The sequence below is a fragment of the Balaenoptera acutorostrata genome, chromosome 8, assembly GCF_949987535.1.
Source record: "Balaenoptera acutorostrata chromosome 8, mBalAcu1.1, whole genome shotgun sequence".
NCBI classification, from domain to species: Eukaryota; Metazoa; Chordata; class Mammalia; order Artiodactyla; family Balaenopteridae; genus Balaenoptera; species Balaenoptera acutorostrata.
Window position 1 is genome coordinate 50,570,193 of NC_080071.1, and position 20,812 is coordinate 50,591,004.

The 20,812-nt window shown below is 43.3% G+C and overlaps 1 protein-coding gene across 2 annotated transcripts in view; it reads right to left on the reverse strand.

The window, feature by feature from the left end:
• Positions 1-2,290: 2,290 nt before the first annotated feature.
• Positions 2,291-20,812, reverse strand: part of STAT1 (signal transducer and activator of transcription 1) — a 42,839-nt gene continuing 24,317 nt past the window's right edge. For both annotated transcript variants that reach the window (XM_007171456.2, XM_007171457.2), the window contains exons 13-25: positions 19,097-19,126; positions 18,900-18,993; positions 17,642-17,683; positions 16,293-16,376; positions 15,748-15,846; positions 14,508-14,643; positions 13,055-13,104; positions 12,244-12,338; positions 11,314-11,459; positions 9,577-9,762; positions 8,538-8,613; positions 7,540-7,639; positions 2,291-3,449 (exon numbers count right to left, since the gene is read on the reverse strand). In XM_007171456.2, the coding sequence (XP_007171518.1) occupies positions 3,435-3,449; positions 7,540-7,639; positions 8,538-8,613; positions 9,577-9,762; positions 11,314-11,459; positions 12,244-12,338; positions 13,055-13,104; positions 14,508-14,643; positions 15,748-15,846; positions 16,293-16,376; positions 17,642-17,683; positions 18,900-18,993; positions 19,097-19,126 (1,153 nt within the window). In that variant the 3' untranslated portion in view covers positions 2,291-3,434. The remainder of the gene's footprint in view (positions 3,450-7,539; positions 7,640-8,537; positions 8,614-9,576; positions 9,763-11,313; positions 11,460-12,243; positions 12,339-13,054; positions 13,105-14,507; positions 14,644-15,747; positions 15,847-16,292; positions 16,377-17,641; positions 17,684-18,899; positions 18,994-19,096; positions 19,127-20,812) is intronic.

Consider the following 20,812-nt stretch of genomic DNA (forward strand, 5'->3'; position numbering starts at 1 on the left):
GCATTCACTCCCAATGCCAGAAACCTCTGGTTTAGGGTTAGCATACGGTTTTCTAACCACAGAGAAGGCACACGAACACCACGTATACCATGGCTGTCCATTTTCAACAAAGTTGTTTGTCACAAAGTAATTTGCTTTGCTATAGCAGTCAAACGAGTTTGTCTGTATTACTGACATTTTAGAACTGGAAGAGATATCTGAAATCTCTAATCTTCTCACCCTTTCATAGATGAATGCCATTACTTTGAAACTGTGTATATTTTTGTATACCCTTTAAATTATTTGTAGCTTTTGGCTATGTTTGCTTCACAAAAGCTTTCTTAAGTTTTAATAGGTAAGATGTTTGTACCAGAACATATGATCCAGTATCTCAGAACATCTTAAGTTCCACCAAACTAGAGATCTTTGTCTGTTTTAGTTTACCAACTTCGTTTCCCAACCATCTAGAATAGTGCCTGGCTCATGGCAGGTGCTCAATATATATCTGGTGAACTAATAAATGAATGAATCTTAACTAACCGAAGAAGCCACTTGAGTAAGCACCCCTTACTCCGGGCACAGCATCCCAGTTCAAAAAGTAGGTACCAGAGCTTTCAAAACAACTTCTAGTTTTTTCCTGGGATAGTCAGATGTGAAAGGAATGCTTTGTTCAATTAAGACTTAATATTCCATTTCAACTTACAGGCAACAAATAGACTTCCATCATTGAATGCTGACTAAATAGCAAAATCTATTTATTGCCATCTCAGAAGACACTTTCCTGAAAAGGGAGAAATTTGTCCTGAGTGGTGCATAAAAGTCCTAGGCTTATAAAACCCCATACCAGAAATACTCTTAAAACACACAAACATCCCTTAGCCAGGATCTATTTAGTGACTTCTTACAATGATCAATTATATAGAAATACAAACATACCAGCTAGGCAGGGCATTATCTACTTCACTCCTTGGAGAAATACAACTCTTCATGTTCGTTAGGAAGAAACTTTATATTTCCTAGATGTAAATACTACAGATAGGGAGGTGAGAACAGTCATATTTGCTATGAGGCCAGGATTCAAGCTTATACCACTATTCCCTGATAGCTCATCAAACAACAGTTGAGTCTAACCTGCCAGACTTACATCTAACTTGGCGATTCTTTTATTTTACTATTTTTTTTCCAGCACACAATGCCTTTTACTTTGAGAAGGGCACAGCTTTCTAGCTTATAACGTTTTTGGAGAAAAAAATGGCAGCTTTTTGTGTGGGTGTAGTAACTTCTCAGAAAGTAACACCTTACCTCATCAAGGAGGTGTGGAGTTCAGATGCTGCTATGGACACAATACAGAGTCCCATTTTACATGTATTTTAAAAGTTAAAAACTTGCATTATAGCAGCACTGAAATTCATTTTAAAATAAATGCCAAATTATTTCTGCATTTGGAGGCAGCTCTGGTGGTCACCAAGACCAAAGGACTTTTGTTTGTTTGCTATTTATGGTACTCATTATAGCTTGTTTCAATAATGTTTCCTCTGATCTCTTCCACCAACCTATCTTAATCTGGGTAAGAAAGGGTAACACTTAGGAAAACGGTATTAATCGTATTTAAAAATAAGGACTGATATATTTTTATGCTTAATCATAAGATGAGAAAAACATCAAACCTACACATAATGCCAGTAACTTTTTAAATCTTTATACAAAATATTATTTGTAAGAGACTAACTTTATAATTTTAATACTTTTTAAAAGTAAACAAAGTCTCTTGACTGGTGCAGTAAAATGAAACTATGCCAAAGCACTCTTAGAGGGCAAAAATATACCAAATAGTTAAATATTAGCAATTAGAAACAATTTTTTTTAACCGTCATCTTTGTTCCTTCATCATTTCAATTTAAAAAGTCAACGCAAACCCAGTCAGGTTGATGGCAATCATCTTATGTAAAATCTGAGAGGAGGCCTTGATTTGTGTTTAATACGAAGGAAAGTACCATGTGCATATTATATTTAATGCAGTACGTATACTTTAGCTTTAATTTTGAGATAGACTTCAAGGAAACTTTATTCCCACCAGAAAAATACAGTATTTACATAACAGTATGATTGTGGTGGTGACAGGAGAAAAATAAGATGCAGCTGCAGACAGCAGTTTGTGAATGTTATCTAGAAGAACCCTGTCAAACCCACTCCCTAAACCACTTTTTTGCGTGTCAGTGCTAATGAAGGGACGAGGTAAGTAACACAACACACTTCACAAAACATCATCCAGTCCAAAAAGGGTCTAGAAAAAGCACAAGAGAGACAGTGGAACCATTTGCAATGTATTTGTGAGAGAAACACATTTATCAGTGAAAAATACGCAGTTCTCAATGCAGTTACACAGGGTGAGTTTTCAAATTATTTGACTCTCATAATCTCTGGTTAATGATTTGTCAGTTACTATTTTCTCTTCTCAATTTGAAAATTTTATGACTAAGACTAAATACCAGCTAATAACAATAAAGAAAAGTGAACCCATTTAAGAAACACGCATTAAATTTCTGAGTTTGTCTATATCTACAATTAATTTCAACTTTTTGAAAAATAACAGGATTTACCTTAAGAGAGCTGTTAATAGTTTGGCTCCCTTGATAGAACTGTGAAGACAATTTCATTTACTAGTGACCGTGATGAAGGCAGAATATATATTCAGCTTTGGATATTAAAGTTTAAATGGAAAACACTACTCACGAATTTGGAAAGTTTACTTCCTTCCATTTGATATTAGCTAGTATCATAAAGCCATAACAAACAGAAAAACTAATTCTCCCGAGAGAGAATTTGTCTCTAGCTTTCAATGGCTAGTGTGGAAGATATAATAAAGAACACAACTTTTATCCTCTGCCCAGATACAGGATGGCTACCTTCAATAAAGAGGTGATGTAATTCTATATAAACTTAACTTTGCACTATTTCATAGGCAAACCATTGGAAAACTTCTAGCCACATTTAAAGCAGAGAGAACAAATAAGAATTCTCCAGAATAGAAATATGCCAATCCTGCATGAAGCAGTTGCCTAAATAACCGTGTGATCTACCCAACCACCTATAACAACTGAGCACTGACTCTAGGCATGGCATTTGCTAGATGCTGCTAAATGTTTCACCTTTCCCAAAGGTCTCTCATTCTAGTTCTGATGTTTTCGGTGTATCTGGATGTTTTTTATTTGTAAAACCCACTCTGTGGAGAGGGCCTTTCAATTTTACCTTCAATAAGATGCATGAAGCCCTTCAGAGTAACAGATGTTTCTGAATTAGGGAAAAATCCACTTGCTATCAACAGGTTGCAGCGAATTTGCTGGCCTTTCTTTTGTTTCCCTAGAAACACAGGATGTGAAGGAACAGAGTAGCAGGAGGGAAGCACAGGTGGGAAGGAAAAATGTCACCAGAGAAGATGAGAAAAATTCATGCTCTTATACTGCATTCATCTGTAAAAAGAAAATGTGGTTACATTTATTACACTGCTCTTGTAAAATGCAGACTCATATATTTAACATTACTTGTGTGTTCTACAATGGAGTAGTAGAAAGACACATCCCCCGGCAAAAAACCACCATGGAATTAGAGGGCCTTCAGCATGTGCTATCCTTTCTCCTGGACTAATAAGAGACCTTTTATGTCACCTAAGCTGATGGATTATTACTCTGCAGCCTGCTGGCTTAATTCTGTCAATTCATCCAAGCTGCATAAAGCTTTTTGCTAGTATGCAAGTCTGGGGACAGAGCAACGTGGCAAATCTGCTCATGCAAAACAAGAGTGAGGCAATGCTGAGTTGTATGCCAGAGGGAGAGAGGGATTTGGGGGAAATGACGAATTTTCCTTAAAGGCCACTCAGCAGGAATAACAAACGAATGAGTTTCAGGTAGAGGCTAGAGAAGTAGATAGAATCATTAGGGACCCCTCCACCTCCCCCAGCAGGCCCCCTCGGAGGCAGTGAATTGCTCATCCAAAGGACACCGGCCTGCCACCGACTTCCTATCTCACTTCCATGCTGGGCTCTCCCCTTAGACCAGGTGCTCTCGACCAGGGGTGATTCTGTCCTCTGGCAACATCTGGAGACATTTTGGATTGTCATGACCGGGTGTGGAGGTGTGTGTGCTCCTGGCATCTAGTGAGTAGTGGCCAGGGATGCTACTATACATTCTGCAACGCATAGCACGGCCCCATAACAGAGAATCATTCAGACCCAAAACACCAATAGCAACACAGCTCTAGACTACAAGCCTCTTGAGAACTGAGTCCTTTTTTTTTTTTTTTAATCCCGAGTACTCAATAGTGGGTGGTACATAGTGGGCTCCAGGGAAAATATTTTGGATTGAAAAGCACAATGAAGGTTTTGCCCCTATGTTTCAGTCTGGCTGAGAGTAAAATATGTAAAGATGGTGGTCTTCAGAGAGAGAGAGAGAGAGAGAAAGCAAGCAACCCTGGATTCAAATCCTGTCACTGTCTCTTACTAGCTGTGTGACCAAGTCATGTTACTTAACCTCTAAATCCCAAGGTCCTCATCTATTCAAAGGAGACTAATAGTCTCTAACAGATAGATTTGTTGAAAGGATTAAATTATACAGCATATGTAGAATGCTTAGTAGACTAGATGGAAAATAGCAGACAATTAATAAGTGTTATTTAATATTTATCATTAAATTACTATCAGCTTTGTCCAAGCTCTGCCCAAAGGCCTCTAGGAAAGGAGACTGGTTCTCATGTAGTCCCAGAGGAAACAGTTTATTGTACAGGAAAGCCAGACTAAACAAGCACTGAAGCCAGGCTACAGAGAACACTGGTGCTCTGTCCCTCAGGAGCCTGCGGTCCTCCTGCTCCTGAGGCGGCACCAGGCGTTGGCCCCAGTGCCCCCTGGTCCAGAGCTGCAACCTCCAGACACGGCCGAAACCAGCCAGCTCCATGAAAGGTCTATTTCAGAGCATATGCCCTAACTCCAAGAGTGGATGGATGAGGAAAGGAAATCGTGGCCAAGGTTGAGGACAATTTGGGACAGACAAGGTGGAGTCCACCCAATTCGGAGACTAATCCAACTTTAATTTTGTCTAACCAGTGCTGTGCCCATATTATAGCTCTTAAATCTTCTATGGGTTTACTCTGGAGATCTGTGTGTGCACGTGTATATAAAAATAGATTTATTTTATTCTACAAATGAAATGAATGAAATCATCTGGAATGAAATGGATGGCTCCTGGGCAGGGGGACAGGGGATCCAGAGCCACAAAACCATTTCCTGGCATTTATTTAGAGTAATTAAATTGCTCTCACAGTATCGTTCCGAGAGCACAGAGAAAGCAGTCATACTGCATGCACAGATGGAGGGGACTAATCCATCTTATTTTCTCAAGGTCACAGGGCATAATGGTATGACAGAGTTGGAGCTCTGATTTCCAAATCCCAAACACAGGCCTCTCACCCAAAGGCTTCGCTGCCTTCGTCTTCACAAACCAGAACAACACATACTCAGTGTCAAGTGCAAACAGCTTCTCTTGGGTGCAGGTTTTGAATGAATCAGAGATCAGCTTTCTGTGGGGGGCATTCCAGGAGAGTAGACAAGAACATGCAGTCTAGAGACACCCCAGGTGGATTCAAATATTCGTTCCCTCATTTACTAACTACTTCATCTTAGTCAAGTTTCATAGTTTTGGAGAGTCTCTTTTTTCTACATCTGTAAAGTGGGAAAAGCAATAATACCTAACTCAGAAGGCTGTTGTGAGGACTAAGTTACTACCCGTGGAGTGCCTGGTACACAGTAAGTGCTTAACAAGTGTCACCGATTAATGGTGGTGATGACCATGATGTTGATGTAACTTGCTCAGGACAGCAAAGGAGGAGAAAAAGAAGAGCGTGCCGTTCTTTGGTTCTGTCCATCGATCTTACACTTTCTAAACAGGGCTTTACAGTTATTCCATTTTTGTGTAGGGCTCACAAAACACTTCAGAGCAGTGTGGGGAGCTACATTCCAACAGAGGATGCAACCTTACACAGGTACAAGGTTCATCTTTCACTCGCCAATAGGAACAGAACTATTGTGCTATTACACTACCTAAGCATTTTTCTAAGTGATTTTTTTTTTCAGCCTTAACGATCAGGAGGGTGTAAAGATTTTAGCCTGTACTTCTTCAGGTGAGGGAAAAGGATAAGGAAAAGGTTACATACCAGAAACCTGAGTCTAAACAGATATTACTAACGCCGCACAAATGCATTCCCTAAACGCAGGGATGTGCGACCCTGAACGCTGGGAGATGGCGCCCTCTCCCCTCATCCTGTCCTCCCTCCTGCATCGCTGAGCAGTCTGTGCCAGGCACCAGTGATGGAGAAAGGCCAGTAATGACTCAGAGAGGCTTTTCTTTAAAACATTAAGCAAATTTTTAAAAATGAACTGGGGGGCTTCCCAGGGGGCACAGTGATTAAGAATCCACCTACCAATGCAGGGGACATGGGTTCGAGCCCTGGTCCAGGAAGATCCCACATGCCACGGAGCAACTAAGCCCATGTGCCACAACTACTGAGCCTGCGCTCTAGAGCCTGCGAGCCACAACTACTGAAGCCCGCGTGCCACAACTACTGAAGCCTGCGCGCCTAGAGCCTGTGCTCCGCAACAAGAGAAGCCACCGCAGTGAGAAGCCCACGCACCGCAACGAAGAGTAGCCCCTGCTCGCCACAACTAGAGAAAGCCCGTGCACAGCAACGAAGACCCAACGCAGCCAAAACTAAATAAATAAAATAGATAAATTTATAAAAAATGAACTGGAATAGCTTCATGTGGAAAAGAGCTTAAAATTAAAACAGCATCAGCAAAAATCCAGCCAATCAAAATAAATAAATAAATAAAATCTTTAAGGGGAAGGATTTCAGGTTGACAGGCAAACAATACTATTTGACACACTGAAAAACATTCTCCCAAAGGAAGATGCACTCTTTCGTGGACAGCCCTGTTCCCATCCCTATCATGGTACTCATGACACTCTGCTTCACTCCTTGAACTTTTTACTCTTGGCAAAGCCCTTCACAGCCCCAGGTGCTGGCGGTACAAGTTAGTTCTCAAACATAAATCAGGTAAAGTGTTTCGCTGTGGCTGCCCAAGTCTCTATAATGACTGTATACCAAGCATTAGTCTCCTCCCTTTCTAAAAATAACACCTCTTCACCCAGACGCAGTGCTGAAACAACGGGCCGAAAGGAAAACATTTTTTTTATCAGAGAAATCCTAGTTCCTTAACATATGAGATTTCTATGTGGACAACTTTAAAAGGCAGAGGGGGAGCTTTTGAATATTTGAAATGTCATTATTTTTTGGAAGCTGCTGAAGGCCAGGAGTAAAAATCCTGGTGACGACGTAGCTTGTTTAAACACAGGAGGCTCCAACTTGTCATAGCTAATCTAAAAAACACCCTTCTGGGCTCTGCCAGAGGCTCCTTCTGACAGCTCACAGACAGGCCCAGGGTCTGCGAGGCACCCTCCCTGCCTCAGAGAGCAAACACTCAGCGTGCTGAAAGCGTCCCCGTGTGGTACTCACCATGTCAAATTCTACAGCGCCCACTATCCGAGACACCTCGTCAAACTCCTCAGGAGACATGGGAAGAAGGTTGTCTGTGGTCTGAAGTTGAGAAGGGTGACTAAAATGGGGAGAAGGAAACAGGAAATGTTAACATCTAGATTATGAAAGCAGTGGTGCAAACTTTGCCATTTCATCTTTGGCCTGTGACTGAACCATCATTTTAGATTTTTATTTCAGGGAAGTGTATACACTTGTAAAATACATTTGAAAAAGGACAGATCTCGAGAGGCTCATGTCCCCAGCCCGGCCCCTTGGGAAACACACTGTACTCTAGAGATGTGAGCCAGAAATAGCCAGTCTGGATCCTGCACCGCTTCCGCCTGGGTGAACATGGGCGCGAGCTTGTGCAGTTGTGCCACCTACCCTGGCCCGAGAAGCGCCAGAGAAATGTCTGGGGAGTCCCTCATCCCTACCTTGAGGTCTGTATGCAGATAAAGCTGCTCCAGAGGGTTTTTACATGAAGGCTACATCCATTCACCCCAAGACAGTGCTGCAGGCCAAATAACTGACAATGACTTTTCCAAAATTTTTTCTACCTTTTACAAAATGAAACAACAAAATAAAAGCAAACGGAAAAAAATGTATCTCAGTCATTACTTTGGCCTTTTCTAGATTGAAAAGAACTGCTTTCCCACTCTGATCAAGTTTTGTTCATTTTATTTACACTTTTTCAAAATATCAGTTTGGGGAGAACTTATATACCTTAAATACAGCTTGGTTTTTTTTTGGATTTTTTGGGTTTGTTGTTTGTTTGTTTGTTTTTATAAAGGCAATAAAACGCTGATAGGCAGTGACACCAGGATCTCTAATTAGGATCTTTCCACAGGTCCATCTGTGATGGTGGCAGCAACAATTACAATGGAAAAAAGCAAAGAACAAGCATCTTCAACAGGCCCCAGCCAGGAGGGGGGCTTGTTTGAGGATTTTAAACATGTCACTCTTCTGTGTTCACTTACACTTCAGACACAGAAATCAATTCAGTCTTGATATATCCTGTTCCTTTAGGGCCATCAAGTTCCATAGGCTCTGGGGCTAGAAGCAAACACATCACGTACACTTTCCGTTAGCAGAAATTACACAAGAACAATCAACTTTTTCTTTGATTAAGACCTGACTGTTTTCCTTGGCGGTCAGGTTAGACTCCCTGCCTGGGTCACCTGGAATTGTAGTGCGAATGCAGCAACAACCGGACGAAAAGGGGAGGCACATTCAGCACAGAAGTCAAGCTAAGACGGTTCCCTTTCCAAGGCTTGAAATCCTACAGAAGTTTAATCTGGTTTATGGTCCTGGCCTGGTTGGTGTAATAAACACATCTGTCAAGGTAAGCTGGGTGCATCTTCTCCCCAAAGTAACTGTGCTAATATTGAGACTACTGATTCATTAAGTTTGTTGGTGCATTCCAAACCAGATTAGTCTAACTTCCACTTTCTCAAATGCGGTTCAATGAAGACTAAGCAGCGGGAGACCCGTGTGCTAAGCTTAGACGTGCTCTCAGTGATGTGACCTAATAACTTATCAGGTCACCATGAAGGGACCACTTCACTTCGCCCGGGCCTCCATTTCCTCAATTTCAGGAGCAGGCTGACATAAAGCAGGTGACCATCACAGGTCCTACGTTTTACCCCTCCACGTAGAAAAAGTAAAAATGTAACAAGTACACGCGACCAGAAATGGACCTTCTCCAACACCCCTAAGATCAAAAACCATTTACTCCTTTCTTACTATCTGTATCAGGCCAAACAATGTATTATGTTTCAACTGTGCTATTTATTAGAAAGCCTGCTTGTACCAATTCAAAAGAAGGGGTGGGCTAGTGACATGGCATGGGGGAGTCTGTGCTGGCACCCTGCACTGATAGGAAGGCAAGGGCAGTGTGTGGGGTGAAAGCCTGTCTCCCGCAAAGCTCTGGACTAGATGAAGGGAGAACACGACCACAGGAACGACCGGGCTGTGCTATGACGCGTCGGGCAATGCTTGCACACTCTGCCCACTTACCTTCCTTTGGCCTGGAGTAGTACTTTCCAAAGGCATGGTCTTTATCAATATTTGGATACAGAAACTTCAAGGGATTCTCTGGAATATTCTCAGCGGCCATGACTTTGTAATTGCGAATAATGTCAGGGAAAGTAACAGCAGAAAGTTCTTTCTTTGTGTAGGGTTCAACCGCATGGAAGCAAGATTCTAAAAGGAAGAAAAAGCAAAGTGAGTCCCACAGAATATCCCACAACAATAGAGGAGAGAAACAAACACTGCAGAGTGTATGGATTTGACAGATCCTGGTAAGAACTAAACACAATCTAGGAGTTACATCACAGAGCATGTAACTCCTTTATTCCTAAATAGATTATTATCCTTTCTTTAAAATAGGAAAAATAAAGGCCATCATTACTCTCGGGAATACTGCATTTGTCATTATTTACTTAGATTTGTAAGTCTAGCCAAAAGAAATTTATTAAATACCTTTAAAATAACTAATTACTAATTGGGTCTTCTTGGCTCAAGCCATAGATTAAGTTACTAGAAGATAAACTCACTTTGCCTTTCTTTTCGTATTGAAAAATGAAAATAAACAACAACAACACATGGAAAACAACTTTTTAAACAAACCAAAAAGAGACCCTATTTGCTATTTTTTTCTCTAATCCTTAATGTAAAAAAACACAGTTTAATTCACTCCTGGTCTTAGTCCCAGTCTTCACTGGAATCCTGCTTCCTAACTGATCCAGGATTTCACTTTTGGGGCACACATTCCAGAGGCTGCTGTCAGGTGCTCTGGGGACTCTGCCCTAGAACTTCAGACCAAAGCTTTGTAGCTGGTGCTGCCCTGCTTTCAACTTTCCGGTTGCCAACGGTTTTCATCTTTGTCTGGTTTGCTAGTTCCATCTCTCAGCAAGTTCAGGAAAAGAACTACCAGGGGAGAAGAAGAAAAGGGCAGGCTCTACCATCTCCTGTCCTCACTGGGCTCTAATCCCAGCTCTCCTGTTTTTTTACCAGAAGAAAAAAAAAATAGAACAAGAAAAGTATCCCATCTTTTTGCATCTTCTAACTGAAAGCGTAAGTCACTGGAACAAATCAGTTTTCCCTCCAATCCTTCAAACAGAGCAAACTACAAGCAAGAGTGAAAAGTCACCAGCTTGTCTTTACCACTTTCTTGTCTCCACTGAAACCTGTTTCTCATTCCCCAGAAACCTGTTTCATAACGCGTAGGTTTTCGGAATTGTTTTTGCCATGGATGCACTTGGTCAAATAGAAACCCAAGATATAACCCAGATAAACGTGCACGAGCCTTCTCTGTCAGAAGGCAGGGTGGAGGGCTGCACCCAGTCCCAGGACCCCTCTCACAGAGCCTGCCCTCATCCGTGCACATCCACGTGGGATTCCCTTCCGTGGGTCTGGAAGCTCACGCCTGTGCGCTATGGGTTTCCTCCCAATAAATGACTGCCAGTCATACTGACTCGCATCTTTCACCTACAGGTGACAAACCTGACAAAAAGGAAAGAATGTGGCCTTGTCTTTTTAAAAAAAACCATCATTTGCACAATATGTTCCAGGCAACGAATCCCAAATAGCCCTTGGTGATGTATTAAATCCTACTGGGGAAGCTCAGCTGGGGATCAGTGGAGGAGCTGCAATTGTATGTCAAAAGCTCATTATTTGTATGAGTTGATTTGCAGCGAAGAAGGGCTTGCACCCACATTTTGAATCGGTGTGTGTGCAGGTGTCTTGGCTTACCACCTCCGTTCTGGGGCCGCTCCACCCATGTGAACGTGATGGCCCCTTCCCGGCAGCTCTCACTGAACCGCAGCAAGAATGTCCCCGGCTGCTGGTCCTTCAGCAAAGCCCGCTCTCGCTCCTTGCTGATAAAGCCCACGATACACCTGCACATGGAAAGGGATTGATGGAGGTACTCTGAGGTTCAGTCATGACTGTAATTTTCACGTTCACTTACAAATCAAGATGACTGCAACTTGACACAAGAACACAGGATAGAAATGTATCGACTATTTTAGATGCTTTAAAATCTATTTCGTTGATACTTCAGGAAGCATTTCACTCATACATATATATGCTGAAGTCCCAACAAAGCTCATTAACATAACATGGTGCCCGTTGGATGCTACAGATGATCAATAAATACTTGCTGGATTAATGAGCCTTTCATTTTCACCTGGGGATTCTGAAGGCCATGAAAATGTCTGAATTCATGCATCCTTTCTAGTGAAGAGAAAGGCTCAGACAATCCATTTTCATATTCTAGACCTCTGACCAAGTTAAAGTCTTTGCTGAAATATCAACTGACCCTGGGAAAAAACCAGAAACAATTTACCGAGTCAAAAAAGTTTTTTCTTCCTTACTTGGAGGCAATAAAGCAGGTGCTCAAGAAATTTTTGTAGAATGAATGAAGGCATGAATGGCACTCAGGGTTTTTAAATTTAGCTTTGAAAATTCATATACATATACTATGGAAATATAATTTTAATCTTATGAGGGTCTACTATCGTGAATGCCTGAAGGGACAGCCTGCAAGCATCTGTTTCTGTGAGATGCACCCAAGTCTTGCCAAATAATGAAGTCTGTCTGGGTCAGGCCTATCTCAGCCTTGCAGTAATGGAGCGTGTGCTCAACATACGTTTCAAAAATACGCCTATCAATGGCCCTTACCCATCATTCCAGAGACAGAGCAGGTGTTTTTTAATGAGTTCAAGGATGCTTTCAATCCAAAGCCAGAAAGGAAAATTTTTATCATTTATATTTTCCTGCAAGTATACAGATGCACACATTAGAAACCAAGAAATCCAAAACAGTGACTTAGCATGTCTCCTCCCGCCATCAGGTTTTAGTTTGCAAAGACTGCCCAGCTGCCAAAGCTAGCACTGCCCCCTACAGAGCCGTCCCTCCCCTCTTACCAGCTTTCAGACACCAAGCTCTCCATTTCCTGAGCCAGGCTCTGTCTGCTTCCCTCTCCAAACATTAGCGACCCAGCCAGGGAATGACCTCCAGGGTGATCCCAGAATACCAGTTGCCTTCACAGTACTAAACTCCAGTAGCGTGAGCTTGTCAGCACTGTCTGGTGACCCTACCGGGGTCTGATTATTCCCCCCAACTGGTCTCACTGCTTGAGCAGGCTCAAGACACCCCTCTGGCCCAGCGGGCTGTCGACGCTGGCACAGACCACACGTTACTCATGGACGGGGCTAAAACGCTGCCAGGCCAGGGGTCAGCGTGAGCAAACAGAAGACTCATGTCGGATATGAGAGAATGTTATCACCCAGGCAGGTGCTTCCTGTCAGACTCGCGCTTGGAGACTAACCTTCAGCGCGCTGAAGGAAAGTAAACAACTTGCCCTAGGGGTTCCGTGGGCGAGAGGAACACGCCAAAGCAAGCACAGTGCAGCCAGCACCAGGGCGAGAAATCCGAGACCCTCAACAGAGAGCGGAAAGCACTCAGAGCATAAACTCCAGACAGCACCCACCTTACAGAAGCGAGTCCATGGAATAAGACCATCAGGGCCAGCACTGGGACCTAAACAAATAAAAATAAGTTTTTTAAGGAAATGGAAATCAATTCTGAAGCTTTGGCTGGACTGATGGCTGTTGTATTTGCTCTCAAAGAGCCAACACTCAACAAAGGAAGGTTGTGTGTACACAGTGGATATTCTCAGATTCACTAATACAATCACTTGTGCTTTCTGGAGAAGCCTCGATTTGGTCCCCCTTGTGCAGTATCATTTCCCATTGCTTCCCTCTCCCTCCTTGGCAGGCTCCTCTCCCGGTGACCCTGAGAAATTTTTTTCAAGTTCAAACTAAGACCAAGATCACCCCTAGGTGATCGATTTAACTGACACTTGACTTTACAAGATTATTTTAGATATTAATTAGGCATTTCCCTCAGCCCTCCTCCAAATAGGACACAGGCTCAGGGAGGTCGATGCAAGTCAAAAGCCCAGTGAGAGAAATGAGAGGGGAAGGAAGCCTCGGGGTTATCAGCTACATAAATTGAAGCCTGGCCGTAAGAGGTGGTGAGCCTGACATCTCTCTTCACAGAGAACCCCAAATAAGCCACTGTAGGCAGAAAAGATATCTGTCTTAACTCTCACCAAATAAGGGAAAGGAATAGGAATGACTTCTTACTTTTTATTAAATTGCACAAGACTCTCACTGTGACAGCTGCATGGCCAAGAGAAGGCACTGCTGAGAGCCATTTGGTTAGGAAAAGCCTACTGGTGTTTGCAGTACATGCAGTTCTGCTATATAGAAAGCAAATCTGGAAAAAAAGGTGACCGTGGATTTTTAAAGAAATAGTTCAGATAGTCCCATTCATTGCAGATCTGACCTTGAGACTAGTAGGTCTTAGATTTGCTTAGTGTGGGACACTAATAAATCCATGACATTAGCCACTGAAAGGGAATTCTCTATCATGGGCTGCACCCTGCCCATCAGGCAGTGCTGGTCACGGGCATCCTCCTGATGTGGACAGTGTCTCCTCACACCTGGGCCACCTGAGGTAAGAGACCTGGGCCTGTGCTGTGTGGTGGGCAGCCCGAGGACCTTATTCTTACCATGTTGGGGGCTTACTGTTTTTCTCCCCAAGGTTAATAAAACTTCATATTTCTCAAAGAATTTATTTTAGCCACAAGTAATATATTTTACATAATTTAGACAGCTTTCCCCTAGGAACCCTGTTCAGAAATGTTAATATGAGATAATGGGGAAATGATTCATTTAAATCTTTTATCAGGTCTCTATCTCCTTCTAAGGTGACGCATCATTCTCACTTAGCTATAACAAACTGCTGCTGGAAAAGCCAATAGATTTTAACACTCTCCTACCCTGAACAAAATAAAGAGCAAAGAGGAGGAAAGGAGCAAGTCAAGATATTTTATGAATTTCAATTGTTAGTTACGTAAAAAGTGAATATGCTCATACCAAGAAGTTTCTCTCCCAGCATGTTCAGCTGGTCCACATTGAGACCTCTTTTGGTGACAGAAGAAAACTGCCAACTCAGCACCTCTGAAAGCTGAGACCATCGTGCACAAGGTGGGTTCAGGAAGAAGGACAGATTCTAGAGAGAAAACACCCAGAAGCTAAGGGCTACTGACGAGCCACCAGTCACAAGCTTGGCACTGAAACATGGATCTGTGCCAAAGTTCAGTTCTCGTCTATGACACACAGATGTTTCCACAGCTAAAGAAGAGAAATCCTCATTATTTGCAGATTCACATTTGTGAATTCACCAACTCACTAAAATTTAAGTCCCAAATCAATATTCGTGGCACTTCTGCAGTCATTTGCAGATGTACCCAGGCACACAGCAGTGAAAAGTTTGAGTTGCCAAACATGTATGTTTCCAGGTGAGGTCAAACAAAGCTATGATCTGCCTTCCTATTTCAGCTCTCATACTATACCCGAGTGTCTTTTTTGAGGTCTGTTTAGTGCCACGGTTTTTGCATGTTCATATGCTTTTTTGTTGGTGATTTCATATTTAACATGGCCCTCAAGCGCAGGGCTGAAGTGCTGTCTAGTGTTCCAAAGTGCCTTATGGAGAAAATGCATGTGATATATAAGCTTTGTTCAGATGTGAGTTATAAAGCTGCTTGCCATGAGTTCAATGTTAATGAATCAACAAGTATATTAGATAAGGGATCTTTAAACAAAACAAGGTTATGTATTGATCAGCAAATGCAAAGGTTGTGCCAGAGGCTCATGGGAACCTAACCCCGTGTTTCCCCTAGACGCAGTGGTTCAGTATCTGCCAACTCAGTGTTCACAGTGACTTTAAAGGACTTTAAGTACAGTGAGTAACCAGAATCAACTGTAATTAATCAACCGTATTAGAGTATCCACACCCTAAGAATGGAGCAGGCTTATTTAGCATATATACATTTTTTAAAAAGCATAAAAATAAAGGACCTCTTCCACAGTAAAAGCTGTATGAAATTATCTGTTGCCTGAGCTTATTCACATGGAAGGAAAAATCATAATTCTCATTTCTAATACATACACATGCTTTGCTTTTCCAGAATTACTCCGATCCCTAGCAATGCCACTTGAGTTGTGCCACTTTTCCTTCAACATCTGGCCCTTAAGGGCTCTTTCAGATATGCAGAAGCTAGAGCGTGAGGTCTCTGGTTAACCCCTGGTATGAAAGTAGATGTGTTTTCCATACCCTGGGTTCTGCCACCAGCATGTTGTACCACAGGATGGAGGCCCAACCACTCGGGAGCTGGCTGACATTGGAGATCACCACGATGGGCAGAGAGGTCGTCTAGAAGATGACAAAGACCTTGAAATCATCTGAATCACAGAAACATCACCTTCAGACCACTATGCAGCCTCACAACTAGGCAAGGGATTCCTTGTACATTTGCATTATCTTTTATATTTGAAAATTAAGAATGTAAAGGTATGTTCTTTGGTTCGTAGTTGAATTTGTCTTTGATATATCTTTTAAGAAATAAGTTTCAATGCTTCATATAAAAAATTAACACAGGACATCTCAACTGGAACATTTAGCTTATAGTATCTGAAGGTTAATTCAGTTCTCTAGCTGCCTGAACGATTAAATTAACATCAAGATAGTACTGGCTGAAAACAATAATCTTTTTTAGCAATTCGGTAAATACATCTAAAATAAAAATTGAGAAATAAAAATACACAGAACAGTTTAAAGTAAAAATAAAGTTTTCCACATCTGGAACATGTAAGTCTTACGTCAAGGTCAATGGCCAAACCAGGCTGGCACAACTGGGTTTCAAAACTAAGGGAGTGAAGCTCTTCAGTAACGATGAGAGGACCCTTAGAAGAGAAAAGGGAAACAAAAGGAATATAGCGATTCATTCACTGATCCTGCAACTTGCAAGAGCCTACTAAGCATTTTTTGCAACAGGCTGCAGAAAGCCTGAACCGAACCAGCTGCAATTCAGAAGAACATTCCAATTTTTGACCATCTATCCCAGATTTCATTATCCCGAGTATCTCACTGTTCTCTCAAAGATCAGATTTCTGATTATTATGGCAAGGGATATGGATTAAGGGGAAAAAAATGTCGATAGGGAAACAGCAACTTCTAATGGGTTTATTCATGACCTAAGGCATCCTGGCCCTCAGCCCCTTCTGAGGGTGTGTGCGGGCTGCACACCTCAGGCTGACACGTGTTCCAGGTGTGATTTTCTATCGGGAGGGCTGATTTGCATAAGCCTGGGCTGGTCATAAAGTGTCTTGGTATGGGTAGAAAGGTTATATAGTGTTCAGAGCACCTTCGTACATATTACCTTACACGAGCATCACAACAATTTAGAACCAGAGAGATGTGGCTGCCATCCCTGCTCACAGGAGAGGAAACTAAATCCCTGGAAGGTCACAAAGATAGTCCAGATCCAAACCAGGGCTGGTCAGGCCCGGGCCGGTGCCTGTCCCACTGTCCCACACGACCTCTGCTGGCTGTCGTGGGGAAAGACAGCGTGCGTGCCATGCAGGCACAAAGGACGACAACCGGTCCAAACCAAAGCAACTCCAGGCGTTCTGTCCTCTGCCCATGCTTCGTATCTGAATGCCTCACAAACACAGCTCCTCAAGGACTGGCTGTGAAAATGAAACTGACAGAAGGATGACGCACTGGGTAGGGGACACGTGGCAGGAAGACCCTCTCGGCACACATCGTTTTTGGCAGGGCAGTCATGAAGCTGGCCTCTAGTTCTAGCTCTGACAGGTAACTCCCTGTGCACCCTTAGCTAAATCCTGCAAACATCCTGTGGTCCAACTTCTCCACCTGTGAAATGTGAATAACACAGTAGCCCCCCGTACCTACTCTGCTGGGCTGTCTGTTGAGGGTCCAATAAATTCATGTGCAGAATCACTTGACAACCATAAAGCACAAGCACAGAGTGGTTTTACCGTTATGACAGATACACCATGTCCCAAAGCTTGTCCACTGCCCTTCCCTGCTGGGTCTTCCTGCTGCTCGCCCCTCTGTGAGGGGTCCCTGGCCCCCGGGGCCACGGAGCCAACCTCACTGGACAGACCTGCTAGTTAGAGACCAATCACAAGAGAGAAAGACTCACCTCGTTGGTTCTGGCACCGGCGTTTTTCTGTTCTTTCAGTTGCTACAAAAAAAAAAAAAAAAAACTTAGTAAACAGTACCATAATCATCAAAGTTGCTATTTTCATCTACAAATCAAACCAAAGTGAGGACTCAGAAAGAATGAAGGAAGTGAAATTATTTTCAGAATGCGGAACAGGAGGCGAAGCGACCCTTGTGTGGGTTCACGAGGCAGAGTGCCTTTTCCCAGCATTCCGAGCCCCTGCAGACGCCACAGGGCTCAGAAGCACCCCAGGGAGCACCGTCCTGCTCCCTCCCCCAGGCTAGCTTTTCCCGAACCAGCCCCCATCACCTGCATTCACTGTTTCACGCTCCCCAGGCTCAGGGCACAGCTTCTCTTGCCTTTCCCTCCGCAGAGTCTCCCAGGCCTGTGACTCAGGCCTCTAAGACTGCCCTCAAAAGGACTTCAACCACGCAGGTTATAAGGGAGCAACTTGAAGCCCCCAGAGCAGCTCTGGACACCCTCAGACTCCTGGGTTGGACCGAGGCTCTCACACAAGGTCTAGCTTCCCAACTATGAGTTTGCGGGTTCACGAAATGGTTGCCAATAAAAAAAAAAGGATGCTTTGAACCTCCCTGCAGGCTCCAGCCCAGGAAGTATGCAGGGCTCAGCACCAACACATCTACAGAACAACTGGCAGCCCCGATTTTCAGGGAGAGAGGAGAGAAGGCACCACCCACTTAAACCCCTCTGCTGATTTCCACTGCCCGGTGCCCGGGCCCTACTCCTCTGGAGACAAAGTGCTCGAGACAGTGGTTGTGGGCAAGACCCCAGGAGGGAGGTGGTGAAGAAGGGGCCAAAGAGAGACTCCTGGGGCCTGCCACGCTTGGAGGGGGAGAAGGAACGGTCAGGATGTGGGGCAATAATGACCTCTGGGAAAATTCCAAGAATCTAGAGTGAGTGATCACTGAGGTCCTGGAGGAACCATGTACAGATAGCTTATGTGCACTGGTTTATGGAATATTTTACTGAGATCACTACCCCCCCAAAGAAGGTATCTCTGAGAGAAAGACTGGCAGGAAACAGAGTGAACAGTCCTGGGATAAGGAGGAGGAACCAAGATTCCCCAAGTGCTGCTGAAGTCACCACCCATGAATTCTAGGAAGTCTTCTCCTAGGGGGTGCCCTGCCCATCACACAGGGCACTAAGTGCCACTCGATCACAAATCAAGTCCTAATAAACCAGACACAACAGAAAAGGGGGAAACTGATCTCCTTACCAGGTGTCGGAACTCTGCCGCCAGACTTCCATTGGTGGACTCCTCCATGTTCATCACCTTCGTGTGAGTGCCCAAAATGTTGAACTTTCTAAACCTAGACAGTACAGGGTACAAATACTTAAAAGGCTGGGAACCGTTAAACCAACACATAAACAAACAAAGGGATAGTAAAATATAGCGCAAAGTACTTCACGTACCCTTTTACTGTATTTCTCTCATTCACATCTCTGCAAAAAAAAGAAAAAAATATATATATATGATCATATACGTGTATTTAAAATTTGAGATAAGTTTTAACAAAAATATAAGAGTACAAGATCAATAACAAATAATGGGGCTGTTCAGCCCTTTCGTTCACTCACTCAGTCCCTCAATCAACCCGCACCAGCACGGCCAAGTTTTGCTGAGTGACCTTGGGCAAATAAATTGTCTGGGCCTCACCTTTCTCCACTGTACGTCATGCTAATAGCACCAACCGTACAGGACACTGGGAGAAGGAAACTTGTTATCGGGTAAAGAGAGCACAGAGCACACCCTCAGTAAACGTAAGCCTGAGCTATGGCTGTTTGTTGAGCAGTGACTCAGTCGGTGCCTTGCCGAGGCACCGAGCTAAGCACTGGGGACTGAGCAGAGAGCGCTGCTCTGTGGCTACACAACTCAGAGGACCTTCCAAAGTGACAGCTTGATCCTTATTTTTGTTCTCTGTTATTTTTAACGCTTTCAGAGAAGTGCTTGAACAGTAAATTATTTGGGGAAACTATCAAGTTTAAGCTTTACATCTGAGGTTAAAATCTTGAGAGACCTGTATCTTATACAAATGCAGCGATAACGTCGTCATGATCTGGACAAATAATGTATCTGTCAGGCGCAGGCGAAGGTTACTAGAGCATTAGCGCACTCATAGTTAAATGAGTTAGCTTCCTTTCCTGTCTCAACTAGAAGTTCAATGCTTTTGTAAATGAGAATCACCGTCAGTTATAACAGTGACCAATTTTCCTGTCTGGAAAAAAAAAAAAAAAAAGAACTTACACTTCATAACCATGGAATATTTCTAATGACCAAGAAGCCAGCCTTGGCATATGACAATTAGCTAACTCGACACTTCACCTGGACTTCACCACTTCCCCCCAGCGTCCTTTTCCTGCCCCAGGACTCCAGCCAGGACCCCACGTTACATTTGTCATCATATCACCCTAGCTTCCTCTGGTCTGTAACACGTTCTCACACGTTCCTAGTCTTTGAAGTTTTCGACACTTTTGAGTATCACTGCTCAGGTGTTTCATGGAATGTCCTTCAACTTGAGTTTCTCCAGTGTGGCATCTCAGTTTTTTAAATTGTGGTAAAATATACATAACAGAAAATTTATGATTTTAAGTATTTTAAGCATGCAGTTCAGTGGCATTAAATATACCCACATTGTTGTGCAAAAAAAGAAAATTCACAATAAAAGGAATAGTGTGATACAAAGCTACCTTGTTAAAGCTAAGAAGAAAACTCAGAACTGGAACAGACAGAAAAGACAAAAGAGCAAGAACAAACTGAAAGAGAGACTGAGTTAAGCAGAGTGTGGTAGACTGCAGTGGCCACAAAGCCTCTGCAGCTTTTCCTTTCAAGAGACAGAATGTATTTCCCTGTCCCTTGAATCTCAGCGGACTTTGACTTGCTCTTCCCCACACGATGGATGGGAATGGTGCCGTACAAGTTCCAAGTCTAGCCTAACAGGCCCAGCACGCTGCTGCTCTGACCCGCTTGGAACACCGCTGCCGTGTGAGAAAGCCCAGGCTGGTCTCTTTGAGAGCCCGACAGGGAAGGGCCCAGTTATCCCAGCAGAAACAGACACATACAAGGTCATGCTAGGCCACCCAGCAACAACCAAGCCAGCCCAGACCAGAAGGACCACACACAGCCCACAG